Source organism: Quercus suber, unplaced genomic scaffold, assembly GCF_002906115.3.
Source record: "Quercus suber isolate HL8 unplaced genomic scaffold, Cork oak 2.0 scaffold_640, whole genome shotgun sequence".
Taxonomy (NCBI): domain Eukaryota; kingdom Viridiplantae; phylum Streptophyta; class Magnoliopsida; order Fagales; family Fagaceae; genus Quercus; species Quercus suber.
In genome coordinates, this window is record NW_027070081.1 from 124,257 (window position 1) to 146,937 (window position 22,681).

The 22,681-nt window shown below is 38.3% G+C and overlaps 1 protein-coding gene and 1 long non-coding RNA gene across 2 annotated transcripts; one reads left to right on the forward strand and one right to left on the reverse strand.

Moving 5' to 3' along the window:
- Nucleotides 1–18,437: 18,437 nt before the first annotated feature.
- LOC136064166 (uncharacterized) lies at nt 18,438–19,307 on the forward strand. The gene is made up of 2 exons (XR_010625844.1): nt 18,438–18,855; nt 18,944–19,307. It is a non-coding gene; the product is annotated as an uncharacterized LOC136064166 (long non-coding RNA).
- An 849-nt stretch (nt 19,308–20,156) lies between these two features.
- On the reverse strand, nt 20,157–21,896 carry LOC136064162 (uncharacterized). Its single transcript, XM_065765565.1, has 5 exons — nt 21,738–21,896; nt 21,301–21,642; nt 20,808–21,201; nt 20,576–20,664; nt 20,157–20,492 (listed from the first exon to the last, which is right to left on the reverse strand). Exons 1-5 carry the CDS (start codon nt 21,894–21,896, stop codon nt 20,157–20,159), a joined length of 1,320 nt encoding a protein of 439 aa, XP_065621637.1.
- Nucleotides 21,897–22,681: the final 785 nt, after the last annotated feature.

Sequence of the window (22,681 nt, forward strand, 5' to 3'; positions counted from 1 at the left end):
TTTTTTTTTCGATTCGAACGACAGATGTGGCTCTCAAATTCCAGTTGTGAGGAAGTGGTAGTTTCGGCTTGGGGTAGTGGGAGTGAAATTAGAGTAGAGGGTGATATACTAAGAAAAGTGGAGAAGTATGGGAAGGAATAGGGGCAATGGGAAAAAAATGTTTTTGAGAGTGTGAGATTGGAATTGAGTCATTTGAAAAAGGAGCTATCTAAAGAAGAGAGGGCAGCCATGGTTAGTGGGAACAATTGTAGGGTGAGACAAATTAAAAAGGAGATTGAGGTGTTGCAAGATAGGGAAGCTACGATGTGGGCTCAACAATCACGAATTCTATGGGCAAATCAGGGGGATAAAAATTCCAAATATTTTCATAGTTGTGCCATAAAGAGATTCAGGAAAAATTCAATGGAAGGTATTAGGGATGTGGGGGGTGTGTGGAGAACTAGCCAGGAGGATATTGGGGAAGTTATGGTGAACTATTACAAGTCTCTTTTTACCTCAACGGATGGGAGGGTCTCCATAAGCATCTTAGATTGTGTGCCTACAGTGATTGATGAGGAGATGAATGAGAGTTTATGTTGAGAGTTTGAAGCAAATGAAGTAGCTACTGCCCTCAAAGAAATGGCACCTCTCAAGGCACCTAGTCCGAATGGCATGCTGCCACTCTTCTACCAACAGTTTTGGAGCACGGTAAATCATGATGTCACTTCTTCCATCTTGCCATGGTTGAACTCAAGTACTATACCTAATCCCCTAAACCATACTTTTATCACTCTTGTTTCAAAAATAAACTCTCCTGAATATGCTCACCAATTTCACCCAATTAGCCTATGTAATGCCCTTTACAAAATTTATTCGAAAGTTCTTGCAAATCGCCTCAAAAAATTACTCCCATCCATTATCATAGAACACCAATTAGCCTTCACCAATGGTAGATTAATTTCTGATAATATTTTAGTGGCCTTTGAGACTTTGCATAGTTTACAAAACTATGAGGGGGGTAACTATGGTTATATGGCACTAAAACTGGACATGAGTAAGGCGTATGACTGGGTGGAGTGGTATTATTTAGAGGGGATAATGAGGAAGATGGGTTTTAGGGAGAGGTGGATAAATCTTGTAATGGGTTGTGTGAAAACAGTATCATATTCGGTCTTGATAAATGGAGAACCATGTGGGATGATATTTCCTACAAGGGGGATTAGGCAGGGTGACCCACTTTCCCCCTTCCTATTCCTTCTTTGTACGGAAGGGCTGAATGGTCTAATTAAAAAGGCGGAGTTACAAGGTGATATCCATGGCTATTCTCTTTGTATGAGGGGTCCAAAACTAACACATCTTCTTTTTGCAAATGATAGTCTTATTTTTTGCAGGGCCATAATGGAGGAGTGTGAGAATGTCTTGGAGATACTAAAATAGTATGAAGAAGCCTCGGGTCAAAAAATGAATAGGAGCAAAACCTCCTTGTTCTTTAGCAAGTCCACTTCGGAGGAGGTGAAGCATGGAATCAAGGTAGCCTTAGGTGTTCCAGAAATCTTGCACTATGAAAAATACCTTGTACTGCCCTCCTTAGTTGGGAAGGAGAAAAAAAGAAAGTTTTAACTACATCAAGGAAAAGGTTTGGCGGAAACTTCAAGAGTGGGAAGCAAAATTACTTTCACCAGCTGGAAGGGAAGTGCTCTTAAAGGCGGTCATACAAGCCATCCCCACTTACACAATTCGATGTTTCAAATTGCCAGTGATTTTGTGCAATGAAATTGAGACTCTAATCAGAAGATTTTGGTGGGGCCAAAGGGGTGATCGTAGGAAAATCCATTGGGTTAAATGGGATGAGATGACAAAATCTAAGACTATTGGAGGTATGGGCTTTCGAGACCTTGCTATGTTCAATGATTTCCTTCTAGCAAAGCAAGCATGGTGACTCTTGAATAATAAAACCTCACTATTTTATAAAGTGTTTAAAGCTCGTTTCTTTCCCAATTCATCACTTTTGGAGGCTGTCGACTCAAGGATGGGGTCTTATGCGTGGAAGAGTATACTTAGAGGAAGAGATATCATTCAAAGGGGTGCCTTATGGAGGGTAGGGAGTGGAGAAAAAAAAAATAGTTGGCAACATTGTTGGCTGCCAAGAAAACACCCAACGCTTCAGCCTATTTGGCCATTGGAAAGTTTTGAAAATCATAATGTCGACTCACTTATTGACCCAAGCACAAGAAGGTGGAATGAGCAGATGGTGGATGAATTATTTGTGGAGGAGGATGCCAAGTTGATAAAGAAAATTCCCCTTAGTCAACACGTGACAGAGGACACCTTGTATTGGCCGTACACTACCTCAGGAAATTATTCTTGTAAGTTCGGTTATAGATTCCTTAAAGAAGAAGAGGAGCTGCAATTGAATGCTCAAACCCCTCCAATCTATCATAATCATGTTTGGAAGGAAGTATGGCAGATGCAAGCCCCTCCAAAGATAAAAAATTTCCTTTGGAGAGCTTGCCGTAATGTACTTCCAACCAAACAAGCTTTGATGCGAAGGAAAATTTTAGAGGACCCGATCTGTGAGAGGTGTGAAAGGGCTATAGAGGATTCAGTGCATGCTTTATGGTCTTGTCCAGAGCTGAATGTTGTGTGGGCTGATCGGGAAACGTGGGGGTTCAGGGGTGAAATTGATTTTACATGTGTCAAGGAGCTGCTGTCATGGATGATTGAGAAAGGAAAATCATTGGCGCTACTAGCATATACGGCTTGTACTATTTGGAATCAGAGAAACAAGGTGAGGCTCAATCTTCAAGCTAGTCCGCTGCACCAAGCTGCTACATAGTTAGCTGAAATGTTGGCACACTTTAGAGCAAGCATAGACGCTTCAGGTATGCAGGTGAGAAGCAACGATTCTGGAGGTAACAGATGGCAAGCTCCACAAGTTGGTTTTGTGAAAGTGAACTTCAATGGAGCGGTCTTTGGTGAGTTAAATAAGTCAGGTGTTGGAGTTGTGATAAGGGACAAAAATGGGGCTGTTTTAGCTTCATGTTCAGAGAAGTTGACTCAGGCATATAAGGCAGAGGAGACAGAAACAATGGCTACCCAGAAAGCCTTGATGTTCGCTCATGAGTTGGGGTTCCAAAAGGTAATACTAGAAGGGGATGCTCTTGGTTTGATATAAGCTTTGAAGTCACAAGAGCAGAACCTAAGCCCATTGGGTTTGTTGGTGGAGGATGTGAAAGTTTACTCAAATCATTTTCAAAGAGTGTTGTATTCTCATGTAAAGAGAAACGGCAATAGTGTAGCTCATAATCTGGCGAAACTTGCTATAAGCATACCAGCTTTCAAAGTATGGATGGAAGATGTACTATCTCATATTGATTCGTTTTTGTATTTGGATGTAACTCATTTACATTAATAAAAGTACTTGAATTCTTTCTCCCAAAAAAAAAAAAAAAAAACTTGTAAATGACCCTATAATGATAGAAATTAAACTTCAGAATCTATTACACTAACAAGTTCAAATGGACAAACTCAAGCCTGTAAAAAAATACAAAGATATAGAACCCAGATAGGGTCTAACATATATAAAAGATAATACAAGTATTGACGCAAAGAATCATCCAAAGAAAGCTAGAAGAAACAAGAATGGAATTGTGACATCTCAAGCACTAGTTCTTCACTTTGATGGGGGTGGGGAGAGGAAAGGAATTGTTGGGATGGTGGGCAATGGATTACCTGGCAGAAGAGGTAGTGTCACCTTGGGAACCGTGGGCATGGTTGGTAATGTTGGGACTTCGGTCCTTGGCAATGGTGGCAATGTGGATTGTAGAGTTGGTTGATTTGGCAGTGTTGGCAATGGGTTGGTAGGCAATGGTGGCAGTGTTGTATTTGGTAATGTAGGCTGAGATGGGACTTGAATGCTTGGGAGTGGTGGCAATGTGGGCTTGGGCAGAGTTGGTTGAGTAGGCAATGTTGCAAGGGATTGCTAGGCAGTGGTGGCAATGTGGCTTTAAGTAGTGTGGGCATTGATGGTGAAAGAGGCAATGTGTGTAACACTTAAAATACTTTATGTTGTTAAGCATTCAAACAACTACTTTAACTTCAAGATCTAGAAATATCATGGATTTCACACCGATATAAAACACAACAAAATAGTCATGAGACTTACCTAGACCCATTGATGCAATTCTCTTTAGATCCAGTGAATAATAATTCTCTGTAGGATTGTTTTCTCTCTCTCCTCACCCTTTTTGCTGTATATGCTCAGTTCATTCAGATTCAGCCTATGATGGGAAAACTGAATACCTTAATGGGTAGAAAAAGGACCAACTTCCTTGATTACTTTAATCTCCACTTACCATCAAAGTTGGAGTCACATTAGGAAACCACTTCTCTAATTGACCAATTAGATAAGACACTAACAGATATGTCTTTATATCCCATTAAACCTCTAACTTATCACATGTGCCTTATCATGTAGGTCACCAAATTAATTAATAAATTGATTTAGCCTTACATTCTCCCACTAGGCCCATATGATACTCAGTACAAAGGTTTAATAAAGGAAACATTAGGTGCACAATAATACATATCCAGTCTTCTTTAATTTGGTCACCATAATACTACAATTAAACAACCCACTAATGCGAGTCATGGGGGTTCCATATTAATTATGTGACATAGTTCCTTCCATGTACCACAACACTAGCAGCCTGTCTAACATAATCTATGAATGAGAAGTGAATATAAAAGGTCTACAATAATGTCTCATTTTTAGAGAATATTCTTGTTATCGTTCATTCAATATCATACATGTATATACATAACATAACGGGAGTAATTAGAAACACATTAATGATATCTCCAAGTATCAAATATCATAAATGACATAAAACAATTCATCACATTAATATTACACCAATCATGTATTATTTTCAAGACCCATTCTATTGAAATGTTCCTTAAATGTCTTTGGAGGTAACCCTTTCGTCAATGGGTCTGCAATTATAAGTTGTGTACTTATGTGCTCTATTTACACTCGTTGTTTCTAAACCTCTTCCTTAACAGCAAAATATTTCAATTCCATGTATTTTGAACCATTGGAATACTTGTCATTCTTAGAGAAAAACACAACTGCAGAATTATCACAATAAATTCTCAGTCGCCTGGAAATAGAGTTAATAACCCCAAGTCTTGAGATAAAATTCTGCAACCACAATCCATGAATTGTGGCCTCAAAGCACACGATAAATTCAGCTTCCATAGTGGATGTTGCAGTGATAGTTTGTTTCGAACTTTTCCATGATATCACTCCTCCAGCCAACATGAACAAATAACAAAAAGTCGACTTTCTACTATCAATGCATCTAGCAAAATCTGAATCTGAGTAGCCAGTCACCTCTAGACTATCAAATCTCCTAAATGTGAGCATGTAGTCCTTTGTGCCTTATAAGTACCTCATCACTTTCTATTGGAAGTAAAGGAGAGGTATTACTTGATTTTTCCTTGGAAATTACACTATGATTTTACCAAAAGAGGTGGCGGAGATGAGGCATGGACCAAGTCATTGTCTTGAGAAAAATTATGTTGTTTACAGTATATCCGATGTAGTTAGACAAAATATTTTTGCACGTTGTCCCTAGGATACAATAGCCTAGCCATCTTTGCTGATTATCCTTACGAGCCTATACTGCTCGTAGAATATAAGCTCTCTATAGTACTTTATTTTCCCAGAAATTTAGTAAAAGATAAAATATTTTTGTGAATTGTAAGAAGCAGTAGATGGTAAGTGTTTAGAACAATAATAAAAATTGTTTTTGAAAGTCTGTAACTTTTTAATCAAAAAAATAATGTGTTTTTGAAACTTTTACTTCTTTCCTTATATATGGAACTAGACATGTAACTTGTCCTTAGCCAAAGAATCAAAAAGGTTTGATATCAATTAAATGGTCATGAAGTTATTGAAATTAATATATAATCAATATCTCTCTCTCTCTCTCTCTCTCTCTCTCTCTCTCTCTCTCTCTCTCTCTCTCTATATATATATATATATATATATATAAATATAATATAATATAAAGAGGACATCAAGAATTGTCTTTGCCAATTCTATACGTTGGGAATAAAAGGAAGGTGTCATAATGCTATGAAATTTATGGCCTATAAGGTGGCTGAAAAATTTGAATGCCAATCCATTTAAGACAATTTGAATACACATAAATATTGCCATTTGTTTTGACTTTCCATTAAACCAAATAGTAAACACTTGTGTACATATGGTATCTTATTATAATATAAAATAATTCAGCAATAGCTACACATTTAAGTGTTGAAAACCTTCCATTTATGACATTACCATATCATATTCAAATAAGAACATTTGAATACAAAACGTTTAGAATGGAAAGTATATATTTGTAATAAAACCAAATATGTTGTCAATGATGGTATTATTATCATGTTAATGTTCATAAATTTCCTAATTAAAAACCATTGACAATAGCTTTTCAAATTTTGAATTATATATGAATTTTAAAATTTAGCNAAGAAACCAGATCCTTACTTGATCTTGTATCATAATCAGATTCTTGGAGATAAACCACATTATCATCAGAAATAGTAGCCCTTCTATCTCTTTGAGATCTTCTTAATGCTACTTCTTGTGGTTCTTCTACCACTTGTTCATTGATGACAATCTCATTATGGAGTGATGGATCATTAATTTGTTGATCAATGTTGTTTGGCTGTTCAACAAATATTGGAACAACAATTTCCTTTGAAGTTATGGGTAATGGAACTTGCACCTTAACTTCTTGAATATCCATATTTCGTGGATTATCACTCCTACTAAATGAATTTGTCACTATCGGTTTCTACAATTCTTGTACAATGATTAGGACAGTAAAACCTATACCCTTTAAACTTTTCAGGGTAACCAATAAAGTAACCACTGATTGTTCTTGAGTCTAATTTCTTTTCATGTGGATTATAAATTCCAACGTTCATTGGACAACCCCAAACATGTAGGTGTCTCAAACTCAATTTCCTTCCTGTCCACAGTTCAAAAGGTGTCTTTGGAACTGCCTTACTAGAAACACGATTTAATAAGTATAAAGTAGTCTTAAGGGCATACATCCACAATGATGAGGGTAATCTGTAATTACTTGACATACTCCTAACCATTTCCATTAGAGTATGATTAAATCTTTTAGCTACACCATTCTGCTGTGGTGTTCCTGGCATCATGTATTGAGCACAAATGCCATGCTTTTCAAGGAGTTTAGCAAATGGTCCTGGACAATGTCCTGATTCATTGTACTTTCCATAATATTCACCACCTCAATCTGATCTAATGATTTTCACCTTTCTATATAATTGCCTTTCAACCTTGGTAATGTAAATCTCAAGGACATTCACTGCTTGAGACTTTTCATACAATAAAAAAAATAACCATAACATGAAAAATCATCAATAAATGTGATAAAATATTTTTAATTACCAAGAGATGGAGTATCAAAAGGCCCACAAATGTCTATATGGATAATTTCAAGAAACTCTGTAATTCTTGTGGCACCTTTCTTGGCGTGTTTGGTTTGTTTACCCTTAATACAATCCACATACACACACCGAGATTAGTAAAATCAAGGATTGGGAGAATCCCATATTTTACTAATCTCTCTAACCTTTCATTGGAAATATGTCCTAGTCTTCTATGCCAGAAGATTGAGGAATTTTCATTAGTGAGGCTACGTTTGATACCAACATTATGATGCAGGGTGAGAAGGGTTTCAACAAAAACATCATTAAGCTTAAATTTGTACCAAGAATCATAAAGAATACTAGAACCGACAAAAGAAGTATTATTAAACAAGCTAAAACTCTTATTCCCCAATTTAATGAAGTAACAATCAATATCAAGTTTAGCTAAAGAAACTAAATTTTTGGAAATAGAAGGAACATAGAATGTCTGAAACAAATCTAAATGATAATTGGTCTTTAGAACTAAACAATAAGTTTCAATGGCTTCAATTGGTGCTATAACACGATTCCCCATCAACACAAAGTTTTCATTTGGATTTACAGTTTGGTAAGAAAGGAATCCTTGCATCGTAATAGAAATGTAAGTAGTAGCCCAAAAATCTAGCCACCAAGTATTAGAAGGAACTTCAGCAAGTTTGATTCAAAACATACAAAAACAAAACCTTTAATCAAAGATTTACCTTTCCTTTCAAACCATTTTTTATGTTTAGGGCAATCATTCTGATAGTGTCCCGTCTTTCCACATAAGTAACACTTATCAGGTTGTTAAGCATTTTAAAGCTAAAATGTTACAAAGAAACGCTATACATGGTTATGTTCAACTGTTGCGGTAATGTTGGATTTTGCGTGTGATGGTGGGTGATAGAAGAATAAAAATTATTTGTCCCACTTTTTGTATTCCAATTTATGCTCCACTAATCATGGTATGCCAGTGAATTTTTTTCCCATTTTAAAATTTGGGACAATACTTCAAAGAAAGATAAAAGGGGGAAAAGAGAATTCAAAAATAAAATTAACATTAAATATAATAGTGAAAAGAAAGAAACAAAAGAAGCGTTACACTTTTTTTTTCATTCTATGGTAAGTTAGTGAAACAAAACAAGTGTTATGCTTGTCTGTTTTGGTTTTTTGAGAAGCATTACACTTTTACCTAAAAAAGATTTATACTTCTTTTTCCCCCTTTTTTGGAGAAAGAAGCATTACACTTTAGAAGTAAGAGTACAACGATTGAGCTAGTACAGATATATGTGAGTGACATACATGGTAAAAATTTAATACTAGAAAATTAAAAGGATTCAAATGCATTATTAGGAATCACTTAAAATGAAGAATATTATGGGAAGAAAAGGGTCTAAGATTCTTAATTGAGAGAACAAGGTAGCAATTTGATTGTAGAAAAAAAAAATCTATCAAGAAATGCCAAAATTTCCATAAATTTATATATTGCCCATTTAATGTAATAGAGATTTGAGGAAACATTGGTATCTCTTGAGTTTTCCACAAAATCGATCCGAGTTCAAATCACCCTCCCCCATTGTCGTAACTATCAAATAAAAAAAAAGAAAAAAAAAAGATGAAAGTAAACATAAAGCCATTTAGGAATGATAACTGTATTTATTATTGACATGTAGCATATTTACATGCACTAAACCCTTGTGTTCTTATTATAACTTGCCATGTGGACTTTATCGTTCACATGTTATGAGAAATTTGAGGAACACACCACATGACAAACATTGGAAAGTCTCATATATGTCAAATGACGAACTCTCAAGTTAGGCTTCCGCTTTATTCAAATATTGTTAATAAACAATAGCTCGAGCAATCTAGGGACAAATTCAAAATAATATAAATTTTTTTTTCTGAGTATGAAATTTAAAAATTATGGTATTTATGAATAGACATTTATTATGAGTTTTTTTTTTTTTTTTAATTTTTTAAAATTTTTATTTATTTATTTATTTATTTTTTTACAGCAACAATAAAATGACATGATATTTTCACCTACCATCACATGCAAAATCTAGTTTAATGCGTTACACTAATTCCAAGACATTCCTAAGATGACTTCTACTATTGCTGAGTGAAATATTATTTGTACCTCTATTTCCTAGCTTCTCAAGACACAAGAAGAGAGAGAGAGAGAGAGAAGAGAGAGAGAGAGAGAGATTTGGATTAGAAGGAATGTGAGCATAGATGGTGGAGTAACCAGTGGAAAGGATGGGAGAGGTCATGGTAGTGTCAATCTAGCCGATGCAGAGTTAGGAAGGAGTGGGGTTTAGGTAGGGCGATTTTATTTAATATGAGCACTGGTTAAAGTTTTATTAGCATCTTTAGATTGTCTTTAATATATTGTTATGGGTTCAATTTTGAAATTGGTTGAAGAGGTTAGAAGCTAGAATTCGGAATTGCAAGCTAAAGGAATTCACACAAATATATTGTCATGCATGCAATTTTGTTTGGAAATTTCATTTCTTGAAAAATAGTTGAAATAGCAACTTCTCCAACCTCTCTTTATAAGCTTCATTTCCCACAAATTTTCTAGTTCCAATTTCCATATTGAAGAGTTAGAGAGAGCACTAAAACCATAGTGTAAAAACCCATTCCATCTCTCTATGTTCTCCCTTGTAAATTGCCGAATTCTATGGGAGGAAAATCCATACCATCACACACATTGAAGATTTTAGAGTTCTTGATGTTAGGGAATAATTGGAGTGATCTCAAAATTGCCTAGGAGACTTGGTCATTGCGATTGGATGCTTAATTGCAAATCAGAAGACCATCAAGAAGAAAGGATTTGAGGAGTTGGTTACTAGTAGGACCTAGAGGCTCAAATACAGTCATTGATGGAGGGTTTTATAAGTGATATCTACCATAACTATCTTGATTAATGGATCACTTGGCACTAGCGGCCCCAGAGAGTTTTCTTCGACTGATTCTTAGGTTATTTCTCTCCATAAATACTTCAATGTTTTTGTAGTTGCTTATTTTGCTTTTTGTTTGGGGTTTTTTTTTATGATTATCTATCCATGCTTATGTCAATTGGTTAATAACTTAAAAAATTAGGATTACTCTCACTAGTTAACTTAAAACAAAGCCGTAAAATGTGGGTTCTAAATTGGTTCCTTTCAAGTTTGATTTGGAATGCGATTTTGGGTTAGGTGATTCAATCTAGAATGATGATTTTATTTTGAGCGGGGGCGGGGGGGGGGGGGTGTTTAAAATTTAAGTATAACCCTAAAGCCCATTTATTAGTCCCAATGAAGTTTTAATAACTTGGTTGCATTGACAGATTAAAAACAGATAATGTTATCTTTTCCAAGGATAATTAGAATCAATGCAATTAGGTGTTTGAATTCAATTATGTAATCTAATGTAATGCACCTAAGATATTGTACCATTTTTCCTATATAAGAGAGTGATGAAGATTATAGAGATGAAGGGATTTATCCTTTTTTATAATATTTTTCTTAAATTTTAGATTTCTTTTTATTTTTTTATTTTTTTAAATTTGAGAAACTAAAAAATAACTAAACTATGTCTTTTTGAGTCACTTATTGGGAATTATAACTAATGGAGTTGGACAGAAGTACTACATTGAATATGGATCAAAGTTAAAAAAAATGAAATGAACAAGAACAAAATTACAGGACTAAATAGAATTTTGATCAACGTTAAAGGGTGTAATTTGTAATTTAATCTTCTTTTTATATTTTTATAGTGTGTGAAAGATCTTGTAAGGTTGAATTTATTCAACCATGTGTTGACTTTATTCCGTGCCAAATTTTCTTGTAATTCAGCAATTAGATACCCTGTATTTAGGTGGGAATCATGTAAGGGTTGTGTGTGAGAGAGTGTGAAAAATTCAAGTGTGTGTGCAATCAAGAGCATTCTCGCGACTAGAACTTGTGAGTGACTTGCGATTGATGACTCGCCAAAGTGCCACACGTGTGAAGCATGTAGGAAGTTGAAGGGTCATGATAGCTGGAACGCTATAGGACAAAAATGACAGTCTGGCCAGTTAGTTATTTCACGATTGAAACTCACAATTTGCAGAAAAATGACTTTTCACATTTCTCACATACCCTACTATAAATATCCTTATACCCATGAAATGTTGAGAGTTTCTAGAGAGAATTTTGAGAGAGAAACCCTAGAGAACAGCAAGATTGATTCATCCACAATCTTATACATTTGACTCTTCAAATTTCTCTACTCTCTCCCTCTCCAATGACATACCCTTGAGAGGAGCTTTAGTCAAATCCTTACCTCACTATATTCATATCATTGAGAAGGTTATTTGGTTCTTGGGAAGCAGTTCAAAGAGGACCAATTCATTTGGTTGATGTAATGGGCTTATTGTGGGATCTGGTAAGCTAGAGAAGGTAAGGTTAGGCTTAACCCTGTTGGAGCAAGAAGCTTGGAGGGGTTAGGTGCATCAAGTAGATTAGGCTTGGAGGGTCTATTGCTATTCATGTATCCTAATTGATTTTCTAGTGGATCATTTCACCCCTTGGAGGGTAGTGGAAAGGTTTTTTGCCGAGTTCTTCGGTTTCCTTTTCAATAATATGTGCCAGTGTTATATTGTGTTTGCTTCTCTCTATCCTTTACTCTTTGCATTTAATTACTGCTGTGTTGTGATTAAATTCTGCCTTAGAGTAGTTTGATTGTTTGGATATAGCTTATATTTATCACTCCGCAAATATATTGTTTGAATATAAGCTTGTGGTGGTATTTTTGAAATTATGGGTCTAAACATTCACTAGTGAACAATTTTTAGACCCCTTAACACAACAATTGGATTAACCTAGTTAATTAGTCAAGTAATTAACTTAGTCAAATTATGCAAATCTAGGTTAACACAATCAAATAATCATATCAAGATATAAAACAGCGGAAATATAAAGAACACAAAGATATGATCACCCAGGAAAACCAAACCGATAAAAAACCTAGGGAGGATTTAACCTAACTATCCTCAAGTTAAACTTGAACCCACTATATGAAAGAATCGAAGTTCATACAAAAGGACTTACAAGCACCCACGCTCGACTTCCTAATGCTACCCATCAGTAGAACTTACTGACATGACCACGTGCAAGCTCCGAATCCACGGACTTCTTCTTTCTTGGATTCTCTAATCAAGTACAAGCATTCCTGCTTGTGTTTTTTTAAGTTCTAATGGCAGCAATTGAGTTGATCATCAAGGTGTTGATAATATCTCTACCTTGAAAACCCTAAGTTTATGTGAAGGAAAACTCCTCAAGGATCTCACAAGAGATTCACACAAACCGCAAAATATGAGCAACAATACAACCAGAGCAACTCTCAAAACGTGGCTAGGGTTTTGCCTTATATACCTAGGGCAAAAACATAAAACCCTAAACGTTTAATGAGATAGGGCTGAGTTGGAAATTATGCAGAAAAACATTCTAGCCAACTTTCGATCGATCGAGTCTAACCTTCGATCGATCGAGCTAGGCCAAAATGCACTAATACATCTCTTGATTCCAATTTTATATGAATTACACAACTTTGAGCAAGCCTAAACAAGACTAAACATATTGTTTTGATCATGGTTTGCTAACATTACACATTGGAGTTTTAAATACATCAAATCCTAAGTCTTTAGAACCTAACAAACTCTCATTTTGGAAATCCGTGACAAAACACAAATTAAAAGCTCAAAGTTTACAAATAAAAGCCCTTTACAAAAATAGTGCTCATAACACAAATTCAATCCTAACTACTATCCATTAGTTGCAAGTGTAGACAGCAGCTCAATTGAATCAACCTGTATATTCCTGAAACACTCAACAAATGCAAAATGCATGTGTGATAAAAAAAAATAGTAAATCAACAGATATGTAAACTAACTCTCCCCTTAAGTTAGATACGACAAAATAAAACATTCTTGTATGTTTCACACAACACATAATAAAGACATATATCAATGAATAACTCATAAATATAAATCAATAAGTAGTGAACATAAGAAACAAGAATCATATATATCAAAATCAATGTAACTCCCCCTAACATGAATAGCCTCAAAAATGATATACAAAGTGAAGCACTTAGATACAATCTAATATCTCCACTAGCTCCGCAAAACAAAAGAAATACACTCCCTAACTACAAAAACTCCTCTACAAGAGTCAAATCACTACTCTCCCTTTTGTGATGGAATGCTAAAGGACAATCACATGCCATTAGCAAAAGAAGGTGATGAGGGTGAACGAAGATGCACTAAGTCGGCTCGTAAAGCACGTATCTCATCAAGCAAGTCTACCAAAATCTGATCATGAGCTGCCTGAACGGTCATGACAGTCTCCAAGGTACGATGTATATTAAAGTCATCTGAAGGAGGTGGAGGAACATCAGCAGCAGCAGCAGCATCACCAACAGGATCAGCAACATCCTCACCAGCATGACTTGTAGAAGAAGAAGGAGGAGGTGCAGTACCAGAAGGCTCAGATTTAGGGTGTTTAGAACCAACTCAAAGATAAGTAGCCCTTTGTCTAAGAAAAGATGCACCAATGGGAGCAATAACATGTACGAGCCTAGAAGAAGGGAAATCATCTAAACCAAGATATAACAAAATCCTATGAATAAAAATAGGATGGAAAAGAGCACGAGTGGGAGATAAACTCCTATAAACTTCGTTCAAAGAATGAAGAAACAAGTGAGGAAAACTAATAGGAGCATCAGTAATAAGAGTGTACAAAAAGACACACCACTCGAGAGGAATGGTGTGAAGATGAGAAATGGGCCATATAGAATGACAGGCTATCTGAAAAAATGAATAGATAGTCTCAGGAAGCTCAAAAGACGTGATCCGAAGATTAGAACCCCACTGGATAGAAGACCCAGTGATGTATGATGATGAAGTGTAAGTTCGTCAGTAGAGCTATACTGATGAAGCGTAAGCTCGTCAGTAGTGTTGGTCAGATAAAAGCAATCCTCAGCCTGTATGAACGTACTCTCAAAGGTGGTCACCGGTGTGGTGCCTGCCACAATGCCTCTGATGCCAAAGTTAGTATAAGAAACTCTCTTGGGAATAAACAATGTAATTGGACAGAATGAAAGAGATCTCTTAGTGTTTGTGTGTGTATGTACCTTGCACTTGGCAATGTGAAGGCCTTATATATGCGGTTACAGCTCCTGGCCGTTGGGGCAATTAATGTGGTTTTAATGCTCTTCTTAGTAACATTTTATGCCTCATAATGTGGCTTCAATGTGCTCCAACGGCTCATACAGCTGGATCTGTAACTGCCCTATGTATTAATTGGCTGTATTGAATGGATGGCTTTACCCTCGTTAGTGACGTGGGCATTGGTTTTGTTCGTCCAAGTATGCCCTCGTCTGTATTGTTGAGGTCATCTTGGTGAATGAGTTCGTCAGTCCTGTCAGTGGGTATTAATTTGCTTGTTCAGGGATGTCTTCGTTGGACTCATGGTCGTCGTCTTCAGTAAATGAGTTTGTCAGTCCCGTTAGTTGCCCCCCGATTCTGTGGTCGTCGTGACTTGTAATGATGACCATAGAATGTGAAAGCTTTTGGGCTGTAAATAACTCCAATTCATGTGAACATTGGGTTTCCCACTAGTTTTCAGTTTTTTGAGCCTTTGTTTTTGAACTTCTTCCCTTCTCTTCGTCGATACCTTTTGTCTATAACTTCGTCAGTACCTTTTGTGACTTACACCCTTTTAGGGATCTTGTCATCATCAGTAACTTACATCCGCCGAGGCGGAATCTTGTTACTTATCCACTTTTGTGACTTACACCCTTTTAGGGCTCTTGTCATCGTCAGTAACTTACATCCGTCGAGGCGAAATCTTGTTACTTATCAGCTTTTGTGACTTACACCCTTTTAGGGATCTTGTCATCGTCAGTAAGTTACATCCGGTCGAGGCAGAATCTTGTTACTTATCCACTTTTGCTACTTACACCCTTTTAGGGATCTTGTCATCATCAATAACTTACATCCGTCGAGGCGGAATCTTGTTACTTATCTGCTTTTGTGACTTACACCCTTTTAGGGATCTTATCATCGTCAGTAACTTACATCCGTCGAGGCGGAATCTTGTTACTTATCTGCTTTTGCGACTTACACCCTTTTAGGGATCTTGTCATCGCCAGTAACTTACATCTGTTGAGACAGAATCTTGTTACTTATCCGGATTTGTGACTTACACCCTTTTAGGGATTTTGTCATCGTCAGTAACTTACATTTGTCGAGGCGGAATCTTGTTACTTAGCCATTTTTGAGACTTGTAGCTGCTCAGACCTGCTTGTTGTGGAGACATTCGCTAAATAGTTCGTTTATTAATTTCAATGACGAATATATTTTCTGTTACATCTATTGGTGGTATTTCTTCAAGTGCTCGATGTTCCATGGCCTCGAGAGCCTCTATCCGTCTAGGATTTCCAGGTGATAGCTACCTTGTCTGGAGTAGTGGGTGACTCGGTAAGGTCCTTCCCATGTGGGCTTACGGAACCACAACGAGAACCTCGACGGGAGAAATCCCATTTGGACTTACCTTCGTCACTGAACAGACGATTTGAGCAGTCCCTTTTCTGTCCTCTACGTTCGTCCTCCTTTCGTTCCTTGTTCCCTGGTTTTTCCACGTCCCTTTTGGCAGCCAGTGCTTCTTCTGCGTTCATGTACTTCTGTGCTTTCAGGAGCATTTCTGCCATTGTTTTTGGAGGATTTTTTGCGAGTGAAGAAACGTACTCCCTAGATCGCAGTCTTGCTTTGAAGGTCGTTAACTGCACCTTATCGTCAGCTTCTTCCACCTCCAGGGTTTTTCAAGTGAAGCGTTTCACATAGGACCTCAAGGTTTCTTTCTCTCCTTGTTTGATGGTGAGTAAATGATCCGCGGTCCTCTTTGGACGTTGTCCTCCAATGAAGTGACGCAGAAAGGCGTTGCTCAACTGCTCGAAGGTGTCAATGGAAGATGTTGGCAACTTTGTGAACCATTCCCTTACAGCTCCCTTGAGAGTGGTTGAGAAGGAACGACATAATATTTCGTCCGGGAGCTGCTGGAGTCCTAGTGTCGTTTTGAAGGTGTTAAGGTGATCCTGAGGGTCCTTTAGCCCATCAAAGGGTTCAAGTTAAGGTAGTCGAAATTTCGACGGCACTGGACAGTCAAGGACTGTTGTGGTGAACGGCGAATCTGTTGCCCTGACCATTCAAACCACACTCCATTCTGTTTTTTCCTTGATGGCATTCCTAAGTTCGTCCATCTCCCTCCTCATCTCCTAAAGCAAGTCCGAGTTCTGCTCGGTTGGAGTAGTAGGCCTTCGATGGCCACTTCTTCTATGGCTATCTCCCTCGTCATCCTGATTCCCCTTAGACTGATTCTCCTTCTACTAAAGCCGTAGCTTCATTTCCTGATTTTGTCTGGTCAGTTCTTCAACGGTAGCTGCAAGAGCCTGAACTTGTTGTGCTAGGGCTGCAGAATCATGATTGGACTCCATCTGAGAGAAATAGTTGATCGAAAACTACTTTTTCGAGATTGAACACGAAAACGTCGTTCCCACAGACGGCGCCAAACTGATGAAGTGTAAGTTCATTGGTAGAGCTATACTGATGAAGCATAAGCTCGTCAGTAGTGTTGGTCAGATGAAAGCAATCCTCAGCCTGTATGAACGTACTCTTAAAGGTGGTCACCGGTGTGGTGCCTTCCAAAATGCCTCCGATGCCAAAGTCAGTATAAGAAGCTCTCTTGGGAATAAACAATGTAATTGGACAGAATGAAAGAGATCTCTTAGTGTTTGTGTGTGTATGTACCTTGCACTTGGCAATGTGGAGGCTTTATATATGCGGTTACAGCTCCTAGCCGTTGGGGCAATTAAGGTGGTTTTAATGCTCTTCTTAGTAACGTTTCGTGCCTCATAATGTGGCTTCAATGTGCTCCAACGGCTCACACAGCTAGATCTGTAACTGCCCTATGTATTAATTGGCTGTATTGAATGGATGGCATTACCCTCGTCAGTGACGTGGGCATTGGTTTTGTTCGTCCAAGTATGCCCTCGTCTGTATTGTTGAGGTCGTCTTGGTGAATGAGTTCGTCAGTCCTGTCAGTGGGTATTAATTTAATCGTTCAGGGATGTCTTCGTTGGACTCATGGTCGTCGTCTTCAGTAAATGAGTTCGTCAGTCCCGTCATATGACATGACATCATCCAAGAGTGGAGACTCATCATACGGGTAGACAGGGTGCTGGACCAAAGGTACCCCTAGAGGATTAGCCACTATAGTAGGAGTAATGGTGTACTCTACACCTCGTATCCAACTCTCTACCAAAGTGTTGGAATCATAGATGTGGATAGAGATGTTTGAAAAGAACTCTCTAATCAGGGTAGCTAGAGGAGGAGGATTAGAAATATCCAATAGAGGTAACTAGCCTTGACGCTCAAAATTTTCCCTAATGGCAAGATTAAGCTCATCTAACACAATAGAACACTCAGCCCAAATCTTTCTCCTAAGGTTCAGTGTCTAAAAAAAACTCTTGGTTTTTCTCACTAGGAAACTTCTCTCCGTCAAAAGAAGATGGTGGGGGGGGGGGGGGAGAAGTGGGGGAACAGACCTATGAGCTCTAGTCTTCCTAGGCATGATGCTAAGGAAAGTACAAACACAGAAAGATAGAATGAAAAGAACAAAACAAAGCACAAACCAAGGGCAGACCGTAAGTTAGCACAAAAAAAAAAAGGCGAAAATGCACTTTTCGTCCCTACATTTTGGGTCGATTTCTATTTTGGTCCCAAAATTGATTTCTTTGCAAATTTCATCCCTAAAATTTGAAAGTCTTTTTTAAAATCGTCCTTTCCGTCAACCAACAGACGGAACCCGCCTACGTGGCAGACGGATATCCACGTGTCGAGCCCACCTATTAAAAGAATAATATGTTAACCTACGTGGCAAGCCCAGTCACCCTAAACATGCACATGCCCCTCACGTGAGGGACTTTTCAGCGTCCACATCAGCTTCCCGCGCTCCCAGCCCTCCCACGTGACCCCACGTGACCCCAGCTCTCCAACTGCCTCAGTCATCCCACGTTAAAATCCCCAAATTGCACTGAAAACCATAAAATCCTCTCGTCGTCTTCCTCAGCTCGATCCCTGAAATCTCTAAATCTAACTGACTGAGGGAAGCTTGAGGAGGAAGAAGAATGGAAGCTAGCTCTGCATGTGCATGTGCCTCTGCATCATCGGAAAGAAGCTTGAGGAGGAGAGCACCACGCATGTGCTACTGCCCCTCCCCTCAGAAGCTCGTGCTAGTGGTTTCCTGGACAGATAACAATCCAGGGAGAAGGTTCTATAGGTGTCCCAATTACTGGGTAAGTGAAGTGCTAGTGTTTTTTGTTCATTTTGTTCACTTGGGTTTGTTGTTTGTTCATTTTGTTTTGAATTTGGGTTTAATTTCAGATTGGTAAGAAGTGCAAGTTCTTCCAATGGGTTGATGATGAGATTTGTGAGCGTGGGAAGGTGCTTATCCCAGAGATGAGGCAGAGAATTCTCAGACTCCAAGCTGAGGTTTCAACATGCAAGAAGAGAGAGAAGTGGCTAACAGTGTGTTTGATATTGGCACTGCTGCTGTGTGGGATATGTCTTTGTGTGATTCTATCTTTGGCGGGTTAGATGGGTGGGGTAGCATGTTTTGGACAATGTGGGTGTAGATGATGTTAGGACAGGGTTAGGAAAATGTGTTGTAGATGATGATATTGTTATCCTCTGTATCCATTGATTTCCGTATGAATGAAATATGGAAGGACAGAGTTCATTTTGTTAATTTGGTCTATAATGTGGTGTAGATGATGTTGTTGTTATCCTATGTATCCCATTGATTTCAGGATGAATGAAATATGGAATGACATAGTTCATTCTGTTAATTTGGTCTGTAATGTGGTGTAGATGATGATGTGTTAATTATCTTACTTGATTGCAATTAGATTACAATTTACCAAATTTGTAATATTGGTACGCTAACCATTGTAAATTTACCAAACTTGCAAAATTGATATACACAAGTTTACCAATTATGTTTATGTATTGCAATTATGTGCTGCAATTATGTGTATTGCAAACTTGTAAATTATGTGCTGCAATTATGTACTACCCCTCCCCACAATTCTGCATATGCTGCAATTCACAAACTTCACAAACTTCACAAACCTGCAAATTCTACAATACACAATTCTGCATATATTGCAATTCACAAACTTCACAAACTTCACAAACCTGCAAATTCTACAATACACAATTCTGCATGTACCAATTCACAATTCTGCATAGTCTGCAAATTCTGCAATTCACAATTAACATATATTGCAGCTCACAATTTTGCAATACACAAATACTACAATTCACAATCCATAAATATGCAATACACAAATCTGCATCACTCAATTTTGCAATTCACAGATTTGCATTAATAAGTCATTCATAAATATGCAATACCAACATAGGCCAATTACACATGTCTGCCATAATTCAAGCAGTGACTTTAAACCTGAGTAAACCAAAAAATAGGCCATGTCTGCCATGTTTCAAGCAGTGAACTTAAACCAAAGTAAACCCACATATGGGCAATGTCTGCCAATTACAAAAAAAATAGGCAATGTCTGCCATGTCCACCAGTCTATCCCCTTGGACCATGCACAGATGCCTGGCTGCCAGCACTCCTCAGTGCCTCCTTGTACCTTGATGCATTTCTTGAGGCAGTTAGAGTTTCATTTGTCACAATCCCCCTCCTTCTCTTCCTTGGATTGGTGCTGCTTAGATTGCTTGGATTGGTGCTGGTTAGATTGCTGCTTGCAGGGTTGTTGCTTGCAGGGTTGCTGCTTGCAAGGTGGCTGCTTCTAGGTTGTAACTTTGATGGCCTATTGCCTTGCTGGTTGGTCCTGGGTTGCTGGCTTGATGGCATACTTGTAGCATGTGGTTGCTCTTGGGTTGCTCTTTGGCCATTGCCATTTGTCTTCAAGCAGTAGCAAATACAACTAAGTTAGAAACAGGTATTTTTAATTTCAAAACATGCAGAATTAAAAACACTAGTCTTACCTGCATTGGTCTATGTTTCCTTTGGTTTTGGGCACCAGGCAGTGAGGAATTACCTCCAACCTCAACCTTACAGCTTCTTCTGTTGTGGCCTATAATCCCACAGGACTTGCACCTTTTGGCAATGCCCAAGCCCTTGTTGTGACCCCTCCTTGGTTCATTGGGTTCTAAGATTCTCTTCTTCTTGGGCCTGCCTGGAGGCCTTCTCTTTATGGGAGGCTCCACAGGGGGAGACCAGTTAAGATCCACATATTGGCACCATTGAGTGGATCAATGGTGTGCTCATAACATGCTTTGTATGTGCTGGTGTGGTAGCAGGCATTAGTGTATTTCTCAGCTTGCTCTCTATTGAAGAATATGCATGAAACTGCATGGCAGCATGGGATACCAGTGATATCCCATTTCCTACAGCTGTACACCCCCTTACCCAAGTCTACAATGAAGCTCTGCAGTCCATTCTTCACCTCGAATTTGGTGTCAGAAGCCCAACATGCTAACCACCTACCACTGCCCACCTTCTCCCTATGTAGCCTTTTACAGATTTTAGGGCAGAGCTTTGATTCCACCCTCATTATACTGTTTCTGTTTTGCTGGACTCTGCTCATTAAGTATAACCTTATGTCCTCAAGCTACAAACAAGAAAAACCCACAAGTCAGTGCATGCAACAAGGTATACAGATATGCAAACTATGCAAATTCCACCTACCAAAATCCAAAAATATACATACCATGCTAATGATGGGTTTCCCCCTGAATTTCAGTATCCTACTATTGAAACTCTCACACATGTTGTTGATGACAGTGTCACTCAATGCATCAGTTCTGAACATGTGTCTAGCCCATACTGTTGTGGTATGTCCTTTCAACCAATTATATGCACCCTCATCAATGTCCTTCATCTCATTCATTATCCTTTCAAATTCATGTGCATATGTGGCTTTAGCTGCTTTCCAAAATAACTCCCTAATAATTATGCCAGGATGCTGCTTCCTCAGATTGTTGTACAAGTGTCTACAACAAATTCTGTGCTCATACTGTGGCCATTTGTCTGCAAATGCCTGCACCAACCCCTGCCAACAGAATCAACAATGTTTAGCATATATACATATTTCACTACTTGTTCAATGTAGTTAAGTTAAAAAATTAGTATGTACTATAATGATACCTTTTGCTGGTCTGATATGAATGTCCACCTCTTCTCATCACCAATGTCTGCTAGTAGCAAATTTATAAACCAAGTCCATGAGTCCTTGGTTTCTGCTTCCACCATTGCAACTGCTAGAGGAAAATATTCTTCATTGGGGTCTCTGGCAATTGCAACCATCAGTTGGCCCCTATCTTGGTCTTTAGGTGACAAGCATCCAACCCAATTATTGGCCTACAACCTACCCTAAACCCCTGCTTACACCCAGACCAGCATATGTAAAGTCTCTCAAAATAAGGTAGACCAGCCTGTAAGTTCATCTCAGCTGCTAAGTCACCTTCATTGAATGTGTGTGTCTTCATTACAACTGTACTGCCAGGGCTGGACCTCCTCAGTTCTACACAGTAATCCCACAATTGATTGTACTGCTCTACATAGGACCCATCAACAAACTCTTGGGCCTTTTCCCTAGCCCGGCTGGCTTTTCCTGCACTAATATTTACAACATACTTCTCATGCACAACCTCTTGAATCTGCCTTAGTTTAATATCAGGTTGTCTCCTCACCTTCTTCATCAACTTCTTTGCAATGAAGTTGGCAGAACACCTAGGGTTTTTGTAGCTCCTAGTGCATGTGTGCTCCATGTTCAGGGTCTTCAGCTGCCAGCTCATCTCCTTGGCAGCTTTGCAAGGTAAGCTGTAAATTTACAAGGAGGTTGGCATTTGGCTCTAACCCTAACTTTGTCATTCTTCACAAACTTCACCCCCCATCCACCTTTCACTGCATACTCAGTAATGGCCTCCTTGAACTGCTTAGCTGAGGTAAATAACATGTGCTTCTCAAATACCAAGTCATTAGGATTGGACACAGGTCTAAACACAGGAAATGTCTTCCTCTTTCTTCTGACATTGTCCACAACTGTTTCATTGACAGTAGCATCACTTTCACTGTCATAAATTCATCAA